At 46.7% G+C, this 20161-nt stretch overlaps 2 protein-coding genes across 3 annotated transcripts in view; one reads left to right on the top strand and one right to left on the bottom strand.

Moving 5' to 3' along the window:
* Positions 1-1397, top strand: part of CSNK1D (casein kinase 1 delta) — a 103960-nt gene extending 102563 nt beyond the window's left edge. Inside the window, exon 9 of the mRNA XM_048817235.2 lies at positions 1371-1397. Coding sequence (XP_048673192.1) covers positions 1371-1382 — 12 coding nt within the window. The 3' untranslated portion in view covers positions 1383-1397. The remainder of the gene's footprint in view (positions 1-1370) is intronic.
* The window catches only part of SLC16A3 (solute carrier family 16 member 3), a 44663-nt gene extending 24991 nt beyond the window's left edge, over positions 1-19672 (bottom strand). Inside the window, exon 1 of one of the 2 annotated variants that reach the window (XM_048817230.2) lies at positions 19519-19672. The gene's annotated coding sequence lies outside the window, so the exon portion shown is untranslated. Of the gene's footprint in view, positions 1-18619; positions 18906-19518 lie in introns of those variants that run through there. The other variant, XM_048817231.2, reaches the window with a different exon arrangement.
* Between the last annotated feature and the right edge of the window lie 489 nt (positions 19673-20161).

Below are 20161 nucleotides of genomic sequence, written 5' to 3' on the forward strand. Positions count from 1 at the left end.
GGATGGTCCCGTGGGCCAGATGTGGCCTGTGGGCTGTAGTTTGCCCACCTCTGCGCTAGATAATTTAGCTTCCTGTTTCCAGTGTCTTCAGGACTTTGGTGTGCATGTGGAGTGAAGTTACTGCGGGGGGGGGGGGGGGGGAGTTGTTTCCATCATGACATTTTTACAGGAATTCAAGTTTACTTTCTGTCATTCGTAACAGACTTTCTATCTTCTCTCCCTCCCCAATGTGCTGTAGGATCTGGATACCCAATTTAAAACAAAAAACAAAAACACAACACCTTTTCCTATCACAGACAGGTCACTACTATTTCCTGTAGATATGGTTTCATGTGTGCCTGTACGGTTTCTTTGGCGAATTTTCAAAGCTCTTTTAAGCGTAATCCTCTGTAAACTGACATAATTTAGTCACTAAAATATCCATCTGAAAAGCCGCACAGAGGCAGATGGATCGTTAACTTATCACTGTTAAATGGTAGCACACTAACTCAGTCTAGAAAAAATAAAGAATTCTGTCAAAGCGTTATTCTGTTTCCAACTCCATTTAGTCAAACTGCTACAAGGATAAACAATGGAAGTATGAATAATGGAGTAGTTGACTCTCTGTCTAACAAGAGAAGGAACCTTTTTCAGTTGCTTCTGTGTTAAGAAAATGTTTTGCTTTCAATCCAAGAAAACACTGTAAAACATGCACTCTATCTAGGAAGAAGCTAGTGATTTCCCTTCACATACAGTCCACCTGCCAATTAAAGTTTCTGCCAACAGATCAGTGCCTTGCTTTTTACACAGTATAGCTCCAAGTTCTTCCCCAAAACCAGCTGCCAAAACCCTCAAATTCATGCCCAAACCACTCTGTCATGTTTTATTCTTGCATGCACTGGCAGAGCCTAAGGGCCAAATTCTCTTCTCAGTTACACTGAGATTAGAATTAGGCCACAGGAGACTTTGCCAAGGATAAGCCTATCAGAGTGAAGCATTCAACACCCATTATGCAAACAAAAGATACAGTATTGCTGCAACTTATATGCGTAACACTCCCAGTCCCAAAAAAATCAGGAATTCTATGCTTAGCTGAAAGAATATCTATTCTCTGCAGAAACATGAGCATCCATCCATGTGTGCACACTTTGTGCAAGCTGCTCACTCACATCAGGACCAGCATGTACCTGTAAACTTATTCTGATCCACAGTTGCAAGGGCAGAAGCCCAACTACCAGAACTGTTCATTGCATTCATACTGTAGGTGGAATACAGGTATTCCCACTTCTTTGGTTTTGCCTCACTATATGAGGGATAAGAATGCTACATAGTGAGTCAGTGTGTTTTGGTATTTCATTTTTATAAAACTTTTGTAGTTTTCTCCCCCCCAGCCTTCTATCTAAAAAAAACACCTCATTGGTGACAGAAATGGAACCAGGCTACCATTCTGGTAAAAATGGAAGCTCAGCAGAGAATGCTGCTGACCCAAGTTGTGCTGCATGAAGGTTCCTAGTGAAAGCAGTCTCTGGAAGTCAGGACCCCAAAAAGTTTGAACTTGGCAGCAAGAAAACACTTCAAAGTCAGTTACTGGAACAAGAGGACAATGTTCTAAACATCAAAGGTCTCACAGATCGTGAGGGAGATGGACAACTATGACCTTGAAATCCTGGGCATCAGTGAGAACAGACTAACAGGTGGGAATAAGAAGTGCTTCAAGCAAGAGAAGAAACATCTAATCTATTCAGGTTGCAGTACCAGCTGTACATTCAGGAGTAGCAGCAGTCATTAAGACAGATGGGGGGTGGGGAAGGGAAAGAGAGAATCACCTATCAACCAATGCCTCATATGTCAGATTCCAAACCAGATTCCTAAAGATGTCAATCATACAGAGCTATGCTCTGACTGAGGAATACAGTGATGAGGATAAAGATAAGGTCTATAAATGCCTCTGAAGTGTAATTGAAGGTATTGAGGTAAAACTGAATATGGTTAATGGAAAAACTGTGAAACAAGTTGAAATTATTAAATTTATTAAAGTTATTAAAATTATTAAAAATTGGACAGCATAGTTGATGTGAATCGGTTATGGGATGGTCACCTACCACGAAGGGAGTTCTGAATGTAATGTTACATCCTATAGTTGTATTATGTAGACTACAAATTGTTTGTCAATTATGCTTTTCATAAAAAGAAAAGGAGTACTTGTGGCACCTTAGAGACTAACCAATTTATTTGAGCATAAGCTTTTGTGAGCTACAGCTCGCTTCATCGGATGCACAAAAGCTTATGCTCAAATAAATTGGTTAGTCTCTAAGGTGCCACAAGTCCTCCTTTTCTTTTTGTGAATACAGACTAACACGGCTGCTACTCTGAAACCTACGCTTTTCATGTGTTTTTGAACCAAAATAATGTATTTTAAGATTGTGAAGTGTTCAAGAGAAAATGAGAATTGAAATGAACTTGTTCAGCAAATTATAAGTATGATAAGAAACTTGTAAATAGGCCCTGAAATGAAGTATAACCATAGGAATAGCCTCCTTTGAGGACTGGTGAGCCAATGATAGCTATGATGCCTGAAAGACAGGGGTAACCTAAGCCAGGCCCAGTTGTTAGGAAAGGAAAGAAAAGAAAAGCAGTGGAATGCAGGCTGTGCTGCCAGGACACGGCGAACAGAGTAAATGCAGCCTAGAGCAGTCAAATCACACTGTCCGCTGTGTAACCTTGAAGTCTGCACATAAGCAGAAGAGACTCCTGGCCTGAGGTATGCAGGTCTCAGGATCTTACTTATGGTTATGATTCATGTGAAACATACCTGTTTACCTAAAAACAGTTCTTGGCTGGTTGATTAGTTTAACCTAACAGTTCAGGCGGTGTTAGGTAAACAAAGTAACCAATCAAGAGTTCACATGGCTATGTATTGATTGGTCAATTGCTTTAACACACTCTCCCCCCCCCCCCCAATTTGTTGGGGCTATCTGCTGGTCAGGTTACGCCACCATGACTCTGCTAAACAGAGCTCCAGTGTCTAAACTCACACCTTTAACAATTTGTTAAATACTTACCTGTGTTCCAAGAGTCAGTTTCCATATGGATCAGGAGGTTAGCAGGCAGAACCCAAGGGCATTACTACCACCTAGAGCAGGGGTGTGGGAACTGCCGGCCCACTGCTTCTTTTCATCTAGCCTGCAGCAAGTCTCTGCACCATGGGCTGGACACCCTGAGCCTCGGCACTGCCCTGCAGGGTTGGAGCCACGAGCACCAGCTCATCCCTGCGGCCCCTAGGTGGAGGGGCGATCAGGGAAGCACCGCGCACTGCCCCCAGCACTGGCTCTGCAGCTCCAATTGGCTGGGATCTGTGGCCAATGGGAGCTGCCAGGCCCCTCTGCCTAGAGGCCGGATATGCCGGCCATTTCAGGGAGCAGAGCTGAGCAGGGCAGGCAGGGAGCATGCACTGCCAACCAGGAGCCACTCAAGGGAAGTGCCTCCCAGCTGGAGCCTACACCCCACACTCCCTCCAGCACCCAGCCCTGAGCCCCCTCCTGCACCCAGGCTTCTACCCAGAGACTGCACCCCAAACCTCCCCCTGCACCGCAACCCCATCCCATCCCCAGAGCCCACACCCCCTACTGGAGTTACACCCCCTCCTACACCCCAATTCCCTGCCCCAGCCCTGAGCCCACTGCCGCATCCTAAACCCCTCATCCCCAGCCCCACCCCAGAGCCTGCACCACCAGCCAGAGCCTCCTGCACCCCAATCCCCTACCCCAGCCCTGAGCCAGCTTGTGCACCCCAAGCCTCTTGGCCTCAGCCCAGAGCCCCCTCCTGCACCCACTTCTGGCCCCACCCCAGAGCCTGTGTTAAGTCCCCAGCCCACCCACCCCCGAGGTGGTATGTGGGCCCCCAACTGATTTTTGCTGTGGGTCAATGGCCTCTGAGCTAGAGGGACAAATAGGTAAGTAGCCCCCAAAAGATGGGACACCAAAACATGATTTACTCCTTGTGATGGGTGACTAATGATAAAGTAGGATGTGAGAACAAATGAATGGAAAGAGCACTGGGGCAGCATAGATTGGGAATCATTAATCAAAATGATGAGACTCACTGAATTGTGCTTGGTGTCTAACCTCCTTGCAAGCACCTTGTTCCCTCAAAGACATATATAGAGAAACATGGAATTCACCAGATGGCAAACACACCAGACTGATCACATTTGCATCAGCTCAAGATACAGTTCATCTGTCCAGGATGCAAGAGCATTTCAAGCAATGACATCAGAAAAACAAAACAAAACAAAAAAAACAAACAATTTTTCCATTGCCAAACTGAAATTAAAACGGAGAAAAATCAACTTTAAACAGAAAGTAGCAAAGAAAATCAACAGTACAGAACTGAAAGTAAGAAAACTGCATGAAATTTCAACTTGAACTAAGGCAGTGGTCACCAACCAGTTGATTGCGATCAGCTGATCGATTCTAGAGCATCTCCCAGCTGACCGCAATCTCTAGCAGTGCAGCATGGCTGCAGCTAAGACAGGCTCCCTGTGTGCCCTGGCCCCACGCCCTCCCAGGCACAGCCCTGTGGTGGTGGGAGGAAAAACAGGGAGGGGTCTCCCTCTGAGCACTACTCCTGCCTGCAAGCACCACCCCCAGAGCTCCCATTGGCTGGGAACAGGGAGCTGTGGGGTTGGTGCTTGCAGAGGGGCAGCGTGTGGAGCCACGTGCCCCGCCCCCCCCCTGTCCCCAGGGGCCACAGGGGTGCATTGGCCCCTTCCGGGAGCAGCATGGGGCCAGGATAGGCAGGGAGCCTGCCTTGGCAGTGCAGCGCTGCACTGCCAACTAGGAGCTGCCAGAGGTAAATACTGCCCAGTGGGAGGCCATATCCCAGCCCCCAGCCCTCCCAGAGCCAGCATCCCATATCTCCTCCTGCACCCCAAGCCGCAGCCCTGATCCCCTCCCAGAGCTTGCACCCTAAGCCCCTGCCCCAGGCTCAGCCCAGAGCCCACACCCCCTCCTGAACTCCAACCCCAGCCCAGTGAAAGTGAGTGAGGGTGGGGGACAGCAGGGCGGGGCTTTGGGGAAGGGGAGAGGTAGATCCTGGGTTGCCCTTAAATTCAAAAAGTGATTTTGAGCATAAAAAGGTTGGAGACCATTGAGCTATCTTATCAAGAATTACTCTAAAAGCATCCTTCAATAGATTATTAATTTGATTAACCTCAGAAACACCTGCCCAATATCCGTTACAAGTGGTTCCTTTCCTTGACATTTCCCGAAGCATCACAAGTTTAGAGTTAAAAGGACACAATCCATTATTTAACACCACACTAACTCACTGCAGAAAACTTCAGCTGACCCTAGTGTGGAGTTGGTAAACTGAAAGTTCAGAGTAAAAACAGAATGGAAAATAAAGTACAAGCCTCGCAGGATAATGACATTAATTTATCCCAAATAAAACCCTCTTTAATGTTGTTTAGCCAGCACCTGTGGCTAACCCAGATAAGATTCTGAGATGTTTAGCCAAGAAATCATGAGCGTTTAATATAAAATATTAATATTTACCAACACTGAAGAAAAATGGGACATGCTCAGAGATGGTGATTCAAGCAGCAGCCATCACAGATATGAAAATAGACAAAGCAAGAATTGGATAAACCAAGAGATGTGGTATCTCCTAGAAGAAAAGCACTGAAGGGAAAAGTCCCAAACTCCTTTTACTTTTTCCAATATTTAGTTGAAGTACAAGAAAGCAAACAAAGCAGTGAAAAACACAATGAAAAATAAATGGAGATAAGTTGAAGACCTAGCTCAGGGGTGGGGTATGGAAATTGTATGGTGGGCCATGAATGCTCACAAAATTGGGGGTAGGGATGTGGAGGGGGGTGAGGGCTGTGGCTGGGGGTATGGGATCCAGGGTGTGGCCAGAAATGAGGAGTTCAGCGTGTGGGAGGGGGCTCCAGCTTGGGGTGCAGGGGGTGAGGGCTCTGGGGTGGGGCCAGGGATGAGGGGTTTGGGGTGCAGGAGGGTGCTCCAGGCTGGGACTGAGGGGCTCGGAGGGGGATCAGGGCTGGGCAGGGGTTTGGGATACGGGGGAGGGGTGTGAGGGCTTTGGGCTGGGATCAATGGGTTCGGAGGGCAGGAGAGTGATCAGAGCAGTGGCAGGGGATTGGGGGGTGCGGGGGGCTCAGGGGTGCAGGCTCCAGGCAGCGCTTACTGCAAGCAGCTCCTGGAAGCATGTCCCCACTCCAGCCCTTAGGCACAGCTGCGACCCCTGCAGCTCCCATTGACCAGGAACCATGGCCAATGGAAGCGCCTGCAGATGGGGCAGCGCACAGAGCCACCTGGCCGTGCCTCCATGTACTACATAGGAGCGGGGGGGGGGGGGGGGGGCGGCGGTTTCACGCTGGCTGCTTCCTGGGAGCCGTGCGGAGCAGAGCAAGCCCCCAACCCTGCTCCCCGGCTGGAGTGGGGCAAACCCCCGACCCCGCTCCCCGGCTGGAACTGAGGGCTGGATTAAATGGTTTGACGGGCCGGATGTGGCCTGCAGGCTGTAGTTTGCCCACTCCTGACCTAGCAGCTGAAGGTGAAACGGCTGCTATGATAGGAAACCACAGAGTTGTTTACCAATTGACTAAAGCCCTGTGTGGAAATTTCAAAACATGAAATGAGCCAATAAAAAAAAATAAAGATGGAAAAATGCTTACAACTGAAGTAGAACAGAACAACAGGATGCGTGGAACATTTCAAATAAGTCCTCAGACAAGCCCTACCTCACCATCAGAGTTCAGTTAAACAGGCAAACCTGATCAACTTGACATTAACATTGGTCCAACATATATGCCAGGCAGGAGTCAAAAACCTGAAACAAAGTGTTGGGAAATGATAAAAATCACAGCAGCAATGCTAAAAGCACTGGACACTAACACCCTAACAAAATTGGCAAAGCTGTTCAAGAAAGTTTAGGAAAAAAAAGAGACCCCTTGTGGCCAGTGAAAACATGGGATAATTGTCAGAATACCCAAAAACAGTAATCCTAATGACTGTAGAAACTGGAGAGGAGTCTGTGTTGTAGGGAAAGTTTTCTGTAGTGTGGTACTACACGGGATGAAAAAGGCAGTGGATACAAAGCTGTGGAAGATCAGATTTTCATGTTAAGGACATCATAGAAGGATGTCTAGAATGGCAGGCTCCCCTTATCAATTTAATTGATTTTCAAAGGCATTTGAGAATCTGTATAGGCATGCATTGTGGAATATTCTGCAGTCTGATGAAGTTCCAGCTAAAGTCATCAACATAATCAACCTATGTATACGCAAAAAGAAAAGGAGTACTTGTGGCACCTTAGAGACTAACCAATTTATTTGAGCATGAGCTTTCGTGAGCTACATGCATCCGATGAAGTGAGCTGTAGCTCACGAAAGCTCATGCTCAAATAAATTGGTTAGTCTCTAAGGTGCCACAAGTACTCCTTTTCTTTTTGCGAATACAGACTAACACGGCTGTTACTCTGAAACCTATGTATAGTGACACAAAGTCTGCTGTAAAAGTGAACAACCAGTGTGGTTCAATTGGACACAGTGTGAAACATAGCTGCATTCTATCTCTCCTGTTGGTTGGCATTGCCATAGACTGGCTGATGAAGAAATGTATTAGCAACACAAACACTGGCATACCATAGGTAGATAGCAAAGTCTAGGCATACTAAACATTTGCCAAATATATCATTCCATTCAATAACACCCCCAAAAAGCTACAAAGCCAGTCACCTTGGCAAAAAGAAGCAGGCCAAAGCAGGGCTCAAAATTAGTTATGCCAAAACAAACATCCTTGAAACCTAGATGTCAAGCAGTAACATCATACTGGAAGGCAAAAACTTGAAAGAAGTAGAACAGTTCATTTATCTGGGTAGCACCATAATAGCCAACAGATCTCAAGAAAGAAGTCACATCAAAGTTAAGAAAGGCATCCATAGCATTCACTACACTCAACAACATATGGAAATCAAATATATACAGTACCAAAACAAAACTGAGAATTTTTAATTTAAATATAATCTCAGTGCTAACATGTGGCTGAGAGTTGGAAATCTATTAAAAAGTTAGAAAATGAGAGGCTTTTGAAAATATTGCCTTTGAAAGACTCTAGGTATTGGATTGAGAGACTTTACCAGCAAAGAGACCCAAGAAGTTACCAACCTGCAGCTTGTTTTCATTAGAATTAGAAGGAAGTATTGGACAAATTGTGGCATGTACTCTGGATGCCAAGACACAAACTCCCACCTGAAGCTGTCAAATGGAAGCCACCTAGTGTGGAGAAACAAAATAGCCCAAGAAAAACCCTTAAGAAAGCTCCTTATAAGGGGGGGCAGAACAGCTGCTCTCAAGACCATGAAGCAGCTGCTAATGACAGACAGATGGAAGAGACTTGTTACTGCCCTGTGTGCCAACATTGACACAAGAAGGCTGTACTAAAAATAAATAAATAAAATAATAAAATACAGGCCAGGTCCTGGAAATAGTTTTATTTCCCTGCTTGCCTGGCTGTTGAGCCAGTGAAACAGACAGCAACTTGACTGAGCTAAGGTACTTCTCGCAACCAGGCCTGTCACGTGTTACCACCCAGCCCTTCCCTTACTCACTGAAGGCCTCCTGTCTTCAGGTCTTCTGCATGTAAAATCAGATCCAGGGAGTGCCAGAGAAGATTCAATCAAGCAGCGCTGCAGGTGGTGATCTGACATGTGAGCCACCTGTAAGCAGCTACAGACCCATCCTGGACCACTATATGCACTTCTCCTCACCTCCCCTTTATCAAAGGCAAACATCAGATTATGGCAGAACATTTAAGGAGGAGAGGAAGGGACGATCAGATCTTCAAAGGGAAAATAAAGGACACTTATGACATGGTAAGAGAGGGCAGTGAAGGGAACAGATTGTGTGCGATTATCATGGAGGACAGGTCCATCAGTGGCTATTAGCCAGGATGGGAATGGGTGATAGGGGATGGATCACTTGATGATTTACCTGTTCATTCCCTCAGAAGCACCTGGCATTGGCCACTGTCGGAAGATAGGATATTGAGCTAGATGGACCTTTGGTCTGACCCATGCACAAGAACGGCCATACTGGATCAGGGAGGTGGGTGTAGCAGGGTGTGATGAAGTGAAGAAACAGTCCACCAGCAGGCACAGCTTAAGGACAGCCTTTGGGCCTAGCTAGCCCCGTCCCATTATATCTGCAGCCAATGTCAGGCCTGGGGTGGGGTAAAAAAGGAGAGAGTATGGCCCAGTTCAGAGCTGACTGGTGAAGAGGCAGGAACTAGCTACTGCCCCATCTGATCAGAAGGGCCACTCGCTTGACAGCCACAAGGGAGCATATTCTGTCTACCAGCAAAGGGATGCTGCGAAGGAGACCTAGGAGTCTTTGGGGTGTGATCATCCAGTTGCCAGAGACATTGTGGGGTTTGGCTTCACCAAACTTATAGTTGGCATGTCTGAAGGAGCCTGGGACAGTGTCAGGGTGTCACCCAACATCCATGAGAGGGCACCATTGGAGGCAAGCCACCACAGTAAACTGGACAATGGGGTCACACCCCAAACTGAAAGGACTCTGGTAGGAAGTAGTCCAGGGCAGTGGACTTAGACTCCATGCTTAGAATGCCCCGTTCAGGGGTCAACTCACCCAGGGACCTGGTGGAATGAGAGGGCCTGGGTCTCCCTACCCCCACTGTCTGAAAAACTGAGGCACCTTGACCAAGGAAACAAGTGGCTGGAAGTCAGGTGCACAAACCACTAGGCTGCCTGGCCCTCCAAGCACTGTTACACATGGCTTTGGCAATAGGGGAAGAGGTGGAAGGAGAAGTCTCAAGTACTCTCTCATAAGCTGAGCTATCCCCACCTCACCTTCTCTCCATTCGGAAGGAAGCTGAACAATTTACAGTAAAAAGCAAGGTAGAAGAAAATAATCCTTATCACTCAATTCCTTTTACCTTTTTCTCCCAGTATCAGCCCCTTTCTTCTCTGGATGCCCAACATCTTTAGAAAAGAAAAACCTCCTATGCTCCCATCTTGTCTCTGATCTCCACACTCTCCTAGATTTTCTATTTGTATTTTTGATCCTGTTACTACTTTTTCCCCCCACCATACTTCCCTCTGTTCATCGCTCCCCTCCTTTTTCCTCTTCCAACCCTAAACTGATCTTCCCCTCGCTCTGTCAGACTCATTTTTATTTTTTTTTAAATTTGCTGTCAGTCCTTTGTCGCCCCCTCATGCTCTCTCAACAGAGGCTCCCTGATGCCCTGGCCCTGCTCTAATCGAGTGTTCACTGCTGATGCAGGGACAGCAGCTTCCAGCGGATGGAGGAGATGTGACTGAGCAAGGCTCACTGTTCCCAGAACGATGCCTGTATGTAGATCTAACTTTGCTGGGTGGAGATGGCTAGCTCAAGCAAAAGTCTGGCTTCATGTGGGAAGAGCAGAGATAGGGCAATCCTGATGGGCAGCCCCTTGAGATACACATGTTCCCAGCAAATATGCTATTCATTTTTCTGGCCTAACCAGCCAGCACCAGTGGCTCCTTCCAGTCTGCCTGGGTTACAAAAAACAGGGCAGAACAATGGATTTTTCTGAAGTCTGTAGGGACAGATCACTGAAAGCAGAAGTCCTCATTTTCGGGGACACAGCCATCCTACTATTTAGGAGACAAAAGGAAGCCTTTAGAGAGGTAGCCGTGTTAGGCAGCGAGCTACAGGAAGAAAGGGAGATTCATGAAGAATGGGGAGAGGCGTCAACAAGGAGAAAATAAGGAACAGAAAACAAGCACAGGAGTTCTGAGAAAGAACGGTACAGAAACGAAGAACAGGAAAAGAGGAAACAGTAAGAGGAAACCCAAAGCACGTGCGCCTGCAGCAGGAGGCCACGGAGCCTGTAACGTGGCTGAGAATGGGCGGAAGCAGCGACGTGCAGTTTCTCCCACCGCGGAGTGGAAAAGGGCCCAGTTTTCATTCGCGGAAGCGAGAGGCCCGGCTGCCTTCCCTCGTGCGCCCCACGAAACCATCTCCGCCGCCAGTTCACGCCGCAGCGCCCCGGCCTCCCGCTGGCCCCTGGGATCCGCTGCCGCCCCAGCAGCTTGGCGCAGGGGGTAGAGCGCTGCTGCGGGGCTCGGCTGGGGGAGGCTCCACGTCGGGCTCGGGGCAGCCCTCGGGAGGCGACAGTCGCTCATGCGCTCAGCAGAGGCGCAGCTGACACTCGAGCGCCCGGCTGCACTGAGACGTGAAGGACGTGACTCAGGCAGACGGGAGCTACCGTAATTACCAGATACGCCCTTGCCATACAAACCAGACTCCTAGAATGACCGGGGGATTCACGCTCTCACCACACCGCCCAAAGCTAATGTAGTTACCAGATAATAGCTCTCTCTGCCTCCATTATTCACCCCCGTGTTACCTCAACACACCCTGAATCTGCCTGTTAAAAAGAATACCAGCCTCTCTTTCCAGTCACCGTCAGCACAAGGAACCAACTTTCTAATATTCATATATGCAACACTAAAGGCAAATTAGTACCTATGGGTTAATTAAGATATGTAATTCTTTGTGTATAAACAAAGCAACTGTGAAAGGAATCCACATACAAACAGCAATCAGTAGCTATTACATTTGCTTTATTCTAGATATGATCTTGATTGTTTACAATCCATGCTGTACTGCATGCTTAGCATAGAAAGTCGCTGCTCTACCAATGGGCTGAAATGGAGCATTCCAGGAAGTAGATTTTTCAGCCACGGAAGAAATTAGATTTACAGTAGCTCTATCAAAGTAATAGGGACTCATCATATGGATTGATGGGATACCTCCAGATCTCATTAACATTATACAACTTGTATAAAGAGAACAGCAAAGAATTAGGGGTGCTGGAACAATTTGTATAGCAGGGATGCTGAGGGTCATTGAACCACACTGGAAACCACTTCAAGCCAAGGGGTGCAGGTGCACCCCTAGTACCAGCACCTGTGCAAACAATCACATTTACAACTGACAGCTCCAGAAATTCTGCTCATTTTCTAACAGACAGGGCCCCTCAACCAATCCTCCTCTTGTGTGGTGATCTAGCCTTTGCAGAGCAGGCCAAACCAGGTTCACTATCTTATTCAGAAAAGGAGGACTTGTGGCACCTTAGAGACTAACAAATAGGTGCCACAAGTTTTTAGGTTTCAGAGTAGCAGCCATGTTAGTCTGTATTCGCAAAAAGAAAAGGAGGGCTTGTGGCAACTTAGAGACTATTTGGCCTGGTCTACATAGGCTGGCTAACCATGTGTGTGCACTTACAAAAAGGAGCAGTCTTTGAAAATAGGCTAGTTTTCTATTATAGATTTTCATAGCTGCTGAAGACCCACAACTTGAACTGAAATCAAGAGAGCTGCAAATACCCAGAACTTCTAAAAATCAGGCCCTTAGGTTCCATAGGGAAACAGCAAAGTCAATGTACTCTTCCCCCCCACCCCCAAAAAGTGTCAAAGTATATAGCACTAGAGATCAAAATAAAACAGCAATTTTTTTAAAAAATTGCTCTAATGATGGATTCACACACAGATCTGTGAGACAGACTGATATTAAGCCATTGCTAATTCTCCATATTAAATATGAATTGATGTTAGAAGTCTAAAAACTAGGAGCGGCGAGCCTCATCTCTGTAAACTTAGAGAAAGCAGATAAAGACAGAAAGCGGTCTACTAGATTAAATACCTTCCATCAGGGACAGTGTGTGTTAGAAAGGAGATTTACTAGTCTCACCCAAAACGTCTTTTCAACAATAGTCACAACACAGTGTTAAGATCTCAATGGCCACTGGTTCCCTTGTCTAGTTCTTCCACTGTTGCTAGCACCAGAGGAGCAGCACTGGTGGTAGCCATGGCAGTGACATTTTAAGGGAAAAAAAATCTAGTACAGACAAGAACTAAACTAACTGATAGACTGAGGATGAAACATCCTCTACCAGCAGGTTACTCAAAAATTGTCCATTACAGGGGTTCAAGCACCTTTCTCTGAAGTAGCTACATCCGATGAAGTGAGCTGTAGCTCATGAAAGCTTATGCTCAAATAAATTGGTTAGTCTCTAAGGTGCCACAAGTACTCAACTCCTTTTCTTTCCAGCTGTAGTCAGAGATTTTTTAGGGGGGGGGGGGGAGAGAAACCAACCATCAGACTAACTAGGCTTATGTCCATCTCCAAGGAAAGCTGGTCTGATCCAGCCCACCAATTCCTATATGCGTATGTGTTATGTTTACACTAAATTTCACCTGTTAAAGAATTGCATGCCAGACTCCTTGTTGCTTTAGTAATATTATCCATGTTTAATCATATATAAAAATAACCAAAAGGGAGAATGGGAAGGTTTTATATTCTTCCACTCTCCAAATTATGTCTGCCCTGTTCCCTTAGAAACCAGTGCAGGAATAAATACAATGGAACATTAGCTGATTATTCACAATAATATGCAGGATGCTGTCGGTGTGTAAGAAGTGTTGGCTTACTGTATCCAAAAGGAGAAGCTTTGTAAAATAAAAGATTTTTAAAACAGAGCAGTTTTACGATTTGCAAGTCAACCTGACATCTTTTATTGCCTGCGTAGCAGTATCCCATGGTGCAGGGATTAAGGCACAGATTTTTAAAGGTATTTAGGTATTGGGCCACTCAGCGTTCCAGGGCTTAAGTGATTTAGGAGCCTAAGCCTCAGTTCCCAGTGGGTACCAAAAGGAAAGCGGATCTTTTATGAGTAGCATTAGAGTAGCACTGAGAGTAGTACCAGTTGAGCTCAGGACCCCATTGTGTTTCTTGGTGCTATACAAATGCAAAGGAAAGATGGGCCAAACCTGACAGTTAGGAGACCCAAGTTTAGTATATTAAAGATTGGAAGTTGCTTAATAGTATGGTGATGGGAGGCATATAATCCCTAGGTTGATAGAAGAGATGGTACCTATCCTGAAGATCTTAACCTAAATGGACAACAGAAAAATGTATTATCCCCAGTTTACAGATGGGGAATGGAAACAGAGATACTGACTTCTCCAAAATCACATGGGAAATTATGACCCCTATTAATGATCTGGAGGATGGTGTGGATTGCACCCTCAGCAAGTTTGCAGATGACACTAACTGGGAGGAGAGGTAGATACGCTGGAGGGTAGGGATAGGATACAGAGGGCCCTAGACAAATTGGAGGATTGGGCCAAAAGAAATGATGAGGTTCAACAAGGACAAGTGCAGAGTCCTGCACTTAGGACGGAAGAATCCCATGCACTGCTACAAACTAGGGACCAAATGGCTAGGCAGCAGTTCTGCAGAAAAGGACCTAGGAGTTACAGTGGATGAGAAGCGGGATATGAGTCAACAGTGTGCCCTTGTTGCCAAGAAGGCCAATGGCATTTTGCGATGTATAAGTAGGGGCATTGCCAGCAGATCGAGGGATGTGATCATTCCCCTCTATTCGGCATTGGCGAGGCCTCATCTGGAGTACTGTGTCCAGTTTTGGGCCCCACACTACAAGAAGGATGTGGAAAAATTGGAAAATATCCAGCAGAGGGCAACAAAAATGATTAGGGGACTAGAACACATAACTTATGAGGAGAGGCTGAGGGAACTGGGATTGTTTAGTCTGTGGAAGAGAAGAATGAGGGGGGATTTGATAGCTGCTTTCAACTACCTGAAAGGGGGTTCCAAAGAGGATGGATCTAGACTGTTCTCAGTGGTAGCAGATGACAGAACAAGGAGTAATGGTCTCAAGTTGCAGTGGGGGAGGTTTAGGTTGGATATTAGGAAAAATATTTTCACTAGGAGGGTGGTGAAGCACTGGAATAGGCTACCTAGGGAGGTGGTGGAATCTCCTTCCTTAGAAGTTTTTAAGGTCAGGCTTGACAAAGCCCTGGCTGGGATGATTTAGTTGGGGATTGGTCCTGCTTTGACCAGGAGGTTGGACTAGATGACCTCCTGAGGTCCCTTCCAACCCTGATATTCTATGATTCTATAGAGATCAATTAATTTTCATTAGACGTCCCTCTTTAAAGCAACCCTCCTCCTACTGACACTTTTCAAGTCTATGGAGTCAGCCCTGCAACACAGCATGAATCTACCTCTATTCAGACACTTTGCTGAATTAGTTTTATAATAATCGAGATGTGAAATTAAAAATTCATGACTTACTCTTCAATAGTTTCCCAGAATTATCCAGATCCAAACTCTAATCTGTTCAGTCTGTAAAGTGGTCTTCTCACTCACACAAATCATCATCCTCAAAGGCCACCACTGATGTCCCATCCACAAACCCCTTCTAACTACCTCTAAAACTTTGTCGCTCCCCCATGTCCACTTGAGCCTTTTTTGTGCCAATTCTGGCTTCCTTTCCGCCATGAGAGGTGAATTCTTCACTTCTGTTCTTTGAAACAGTTTTCCAGTTTCTATCATTCCCCTTCTGTCTCTTAACATCCCCCAATCTGATAAAACCCCAGGCACAAATTCTATGCTGTCTAGCTGTTCATCATGTCCCACATCAGCCCATTTCCTGTCTCTATTTACCTTCACACCATCTTATTGGGACACTTCCACTGATAACTACAGTAATATATACTGAGATACTCATCTGAACAATACATTACTAAACTGTATTGAAACCCAACCTATGGATGCTGCTCCTTTTGAAGATAGGCAGTGCTGATCATTACATCATCTGGGATACTAATGGGAATTACAGGAAGTACTCCTTTCTAGACATGGAGCATGTTACCACCAAATATGTGCAGCCTACGCTCCTCCAGAAACAAAACTAACTGGAGACCCAAATATAAATCTGGCTCAATACACTCAAGTGTTGATGTAGATTTCTTTATATCAACAGAGCTAGAAAAGCATGTGTCAATTATTTTCTTTAACAAACATTTATAGTTCAAGAACACCCATAAATCCAACTATCACTCCATGAACCCTTAAAGTGTAATTCTGTAAACAAGATGTCATGGATCTCTTAGCTTACTGACATTCACTAATTTGTCAAATGTGCTTAATGTACAAATAAGCAGATTTTCCCCCTAATGCCTGTGTTTTTACATCACACCCACCACCATTGTATCTAAATGCCTTACTTCTCAGCATCACAAACTCACCTTGGGAACTGATAGTCAATCCATGCCCTTTTTGTCTTTGTACATAATCAGCTGAAGGCTAACTTATTAAAGACACCTGCATAGCCCCACTGAAATGCCATTGCTTTCAGTATGTTTGCAAAGGTAGAAATTACTGGACCTGTAACTAGAGTGCAGTACATAACTGTGCTGATGGTACATGAGAAGGACTAGAAGTCCATGTCTTACAGCTATCCTGACTCTGCAGTGCTCCTAAGAGTAATAAATAGTATACAAAATTGTCAAACTTCTTCATAGCAGGGACTGCCTTTATCCTGTGTTTTATGAAGCACCAAAAAAAAATAAAATAAAAATAAAAAAATATCAGTGCCAAATAATAAATACTAATAAAGGCTCAAATCCTGCAAACACTTATGCACATTTGATTACTCATTCTGAAGATCATGGGACTACCCAGGTATACAGAGCTGTTCACATGCATAAGTGCTTGTAGGATCAAAAGCAGATATGACTGAATATACAGGAAGAGGTCTGTTGAGTAAGATGGTGTCATTTTACACAGTCACTTTTCAGCATAGAAGTAGAACTCTAGCTTACAGTGTCACAATTTAAAGTCTGTGAATTTATGCCTCAAAAATGTACACTTCATTCACAATTTAAGAATGCATACAACTGATGTGAATCATTGTCCTAAAATTACTACTGCCAACTTAATTACTACACAAATATATTGTACTAACCCATACACATGGGCTTCTGTTCCAAACTCTTTCAAACTGCTGATCTGCCATTCCAAAATAATTGAACAACCACTCCCTCAGACACAGATATTGCAAACCTTTAAATAACTCACTATGTAACTCTAAGAGGACTATAAATTAAAAGTTCTGTATTAAGCACTCATGCATCAGTCAAACTCAATGTCCATTTCTGCCTGTGTTCCAGGACCAGTGCTAATAATCTTGTCAAATGAGGAAATGGAGCTGTTAAAATTTCTGTCTTTTGCTTTTTTAAAAAGCCAAATAAAATAAAGAATAAGGCAAAATAATAACTCAGTGTGTGAGCAACAGCCAAACCATTTGTTTGCAAAGTCAGTGTAGTAAAGAAGTTTCAAATCAAAGCAAATGCCCTGAATCTGTACAAAAAGGAGGGCATTCATGGGGGGGGGGAATAAGGAGGGGAGGAGAGTGTGTGTGTACATACCTACCTACAGATACATCCTAGCTCTTGACAACCAGAAGAGGTTGAAGTTGTCTCATGCTGGTCACCAAAAAATTAAACACCAATATCAATAGCCACTTTAGAAGATGTTGGCTCAAGTAGCCAATGGTGTTCACATGCTGTGCTGAGATAATTTCTCAGCTTTATAAAGGAGCATATTGATTGGTAGGGCTCTACCAAATTCACAGCCATGAAAAACATATCACTGACTGAAATCTGGTGTGTCCCCCCTGACATCTGGTCTTTTGAGTGCTTTTACCCAATATTATGCAGATTCCATGGAGGAAACATTGGGGGGTCCTGACCCAAAAAGGAGTTGCAGGAGGGTGGGGGTGAAAGGTTATTTTGGGGGTGGGGGAGCGTGTTATTGCCATCCTTACTTCTGCACTGCCTTCAGTGTTGGGCATCTGGAGAGCAGCAGTTGTTGGCCAAGTGCCCAGCTCTGCAGGCAGCAGTGCAGAAGCAAGGGTGGCAATAACATACCACGCCATGCCAGGCCATCTTTACTTCTGCACTGCTGCTGGCAGTTGCTCTGCCTTCAGAGCCAGCAGCAGTGCAGAAGTAAGGGTAGCAGTACTGCAACCTCCTACAATAGCCTTGCCACCACCACCCCCACAACTCCTTTTGGGGTCAGGACCCCTACAATTACAGCACCCTGACATTTCACATATAAATATCTGAAATCAAGACATTTACAATTTTTTAAATCCTATGACCATGAAATTGACCAAAATGGACCTTGAATTTGGTAGGGCCCTACATATTGGGCTTTACTCTGATTAATCTTCTATTAAACTTATTTTGCAGATTTTTCATTGATCTGAAGATGACTTCAGAATTTAAATCATGCTAAAATAAAAGATAAGAACATAAGAACGGCCACACTGGGTCAGACCAATGGTCCATCTAGCCCAGTAGCCTGCCTTCCCACAGCAGCCAATGCCAGGGAAGATGGTTGGATGGAATAAATCCTCAACTCCCTGATCTAGGTATAAAACGATCAGAAGCATCACATGAAACACAGAAAACAGGAAGGAATCGGTGGCCAAAGGCATTTAAGTATCACATTATATATGCACCTCTTCAGTACTCGCTGGTGAGGGACATCGGCTGATTCGGACATAGTCCTAGCCTCAGATGAGAGCACTGGGAATAAACGTTCCCAAGACAGAACAGTTTTACCAGCTTCATGGTGCGGTGCTTATGTTACAACCACGGAGAAATGCTCCGGATTGTTCTACTCTGAAGAATAATGTAAAGAGCTAAGACAAGAGACTAGATAGAAAAGCCTCTTTCTTACCTTGTCCAACCCAAAAACGGAACAAAACCACTTCCGAGGCTAATTTTGCACATTAATTGTATCCAACGCAGACCGATGCGTGCTCCTTCCCAAGCGCCGGCCGAACCAGACGGGCGCAGAGCGCGCCAGCCGCTGGAGCCAGGGTCGGGAGGAGCGGGAGGGGGATCCCAGCTCCAGAAGGGGGAGCCGCACAGCGCGGGGCCATCGGCCACCTGACGTGCAGGTTGGGCACCGGAACATTTCGTGCCTGCGCCACGCCAGCGGGGACATTCCGTTCCCATCGCTCACTGCACGCGGACACGCGCCCCCCCCGGTGTCTCCGAGCTCCCCAGGGGGCCAGGCTGCCCCCGCGGAGCGGCTCGACGCAGCACCCGAAGCAGAGAACCGGGACAAAGGAGTGGCGAGGGGATGCGCCTCCAGCTGGCGATCGTCCCCCGGCCCCTCCTGCTGCGCAGAGATGCCAGCCGCCCCCGGTTCAGCTCGCGGGAGGGAGGGAGGCTTTTTCGAACAGACTGGTCGAGTCCTGCCAATTAACAGGCTCCGCTCCACAGCCCCCGCGCCCCTTCCCGGGCGCAGCTGTCCAGGAGCGCCGAGGGAAAGGGGATGCGCGGGGCGCTCCCAGCCCGGACCCTACCGGCCTCATGACCTCGCCCAGGCTAAGCCGGAGACCCCAACACACTGGGCTCTGGCCCGCGTCGGCCCGGATCTCTCCCCGGTTCTGGAGCGTCTGATTTCCTCTGCGCCCCCCGCGCCGGCTGCAGCGCCAGGATCCCTCCTGGGGAGGCTCCCACCCGCGCGGGGGCTCGGGGAAGCCGCCGCCGCCGCCTGCGCGCCGGAGCGGGCAGTCAGCGCCTCAGCATCCCGAGCGGCTGCGCCCCGGCTCCCTGGGATTCACCTACCTGGGACGAGCCTGCGCTGGTCTCAATCCCGGTTCCGAGACCGACCCGACCCGCTGGCTTCGTCTCGGCTTCCGGGCCGATTTAACGCCTCTTACTCAGCAGCAGCAGCGGGCGGCAGCCGCTAGATTCCGACCAACGTCAGAGCAGCCGGGTCCAGACACCTGACGGGTCCTAGCGCCTCCCACAGCCTGGTTAATTCAGAGCCAAACCAGCCCCCAACCTGGGCCCACCCAGGCCACAGCCAGATTGGCCATAACCATCGTCATAGCATCCACGGCTACAGATTCGGGGCCACCAGGGCCACCTAACCAGAACCATCCGGCTCAAGGCCAGAACGCGAAGGTCTGGGTACAAGCGGGTCCAGAGCCTTAGGACCTAATACCCTGAACACCCGTGTAGAAGTCAAAGTCCTAAACTCTCCGGGTTTCTGGGCACTGGCTCCCACCTCATCCTAACACAATTTCCAAGCTCCAGGGACACACCGCTTTGGGTAGCTGGGACTCCTGAGTTCTCAGACTGCCTCTGACACTTACCTATTTGCTGTGGGTCTGAGCATATCACTTACCCTAACATGAGGATTAGGAAGCTAGGCAGTAGATCTTCGCATTAAAGGGACCTTAGATACCTAGAGTTATTATTTCAG

The sequence above is a fragment of the Caretta caretta genome, chromosome 14 (genome assembly GCF_965140235.1).
Source record: "Caretta caretta isolate rCarCar2 chromosome 14, rCarCar1.hap1, whole genome shotgun sequence".
In the NCBI taxonomy this organism is placed as follows: Eukaryota; Metazoa; Chordata; order Testudines; family Cheloniidae; genus Caretta; species Caretta caretta.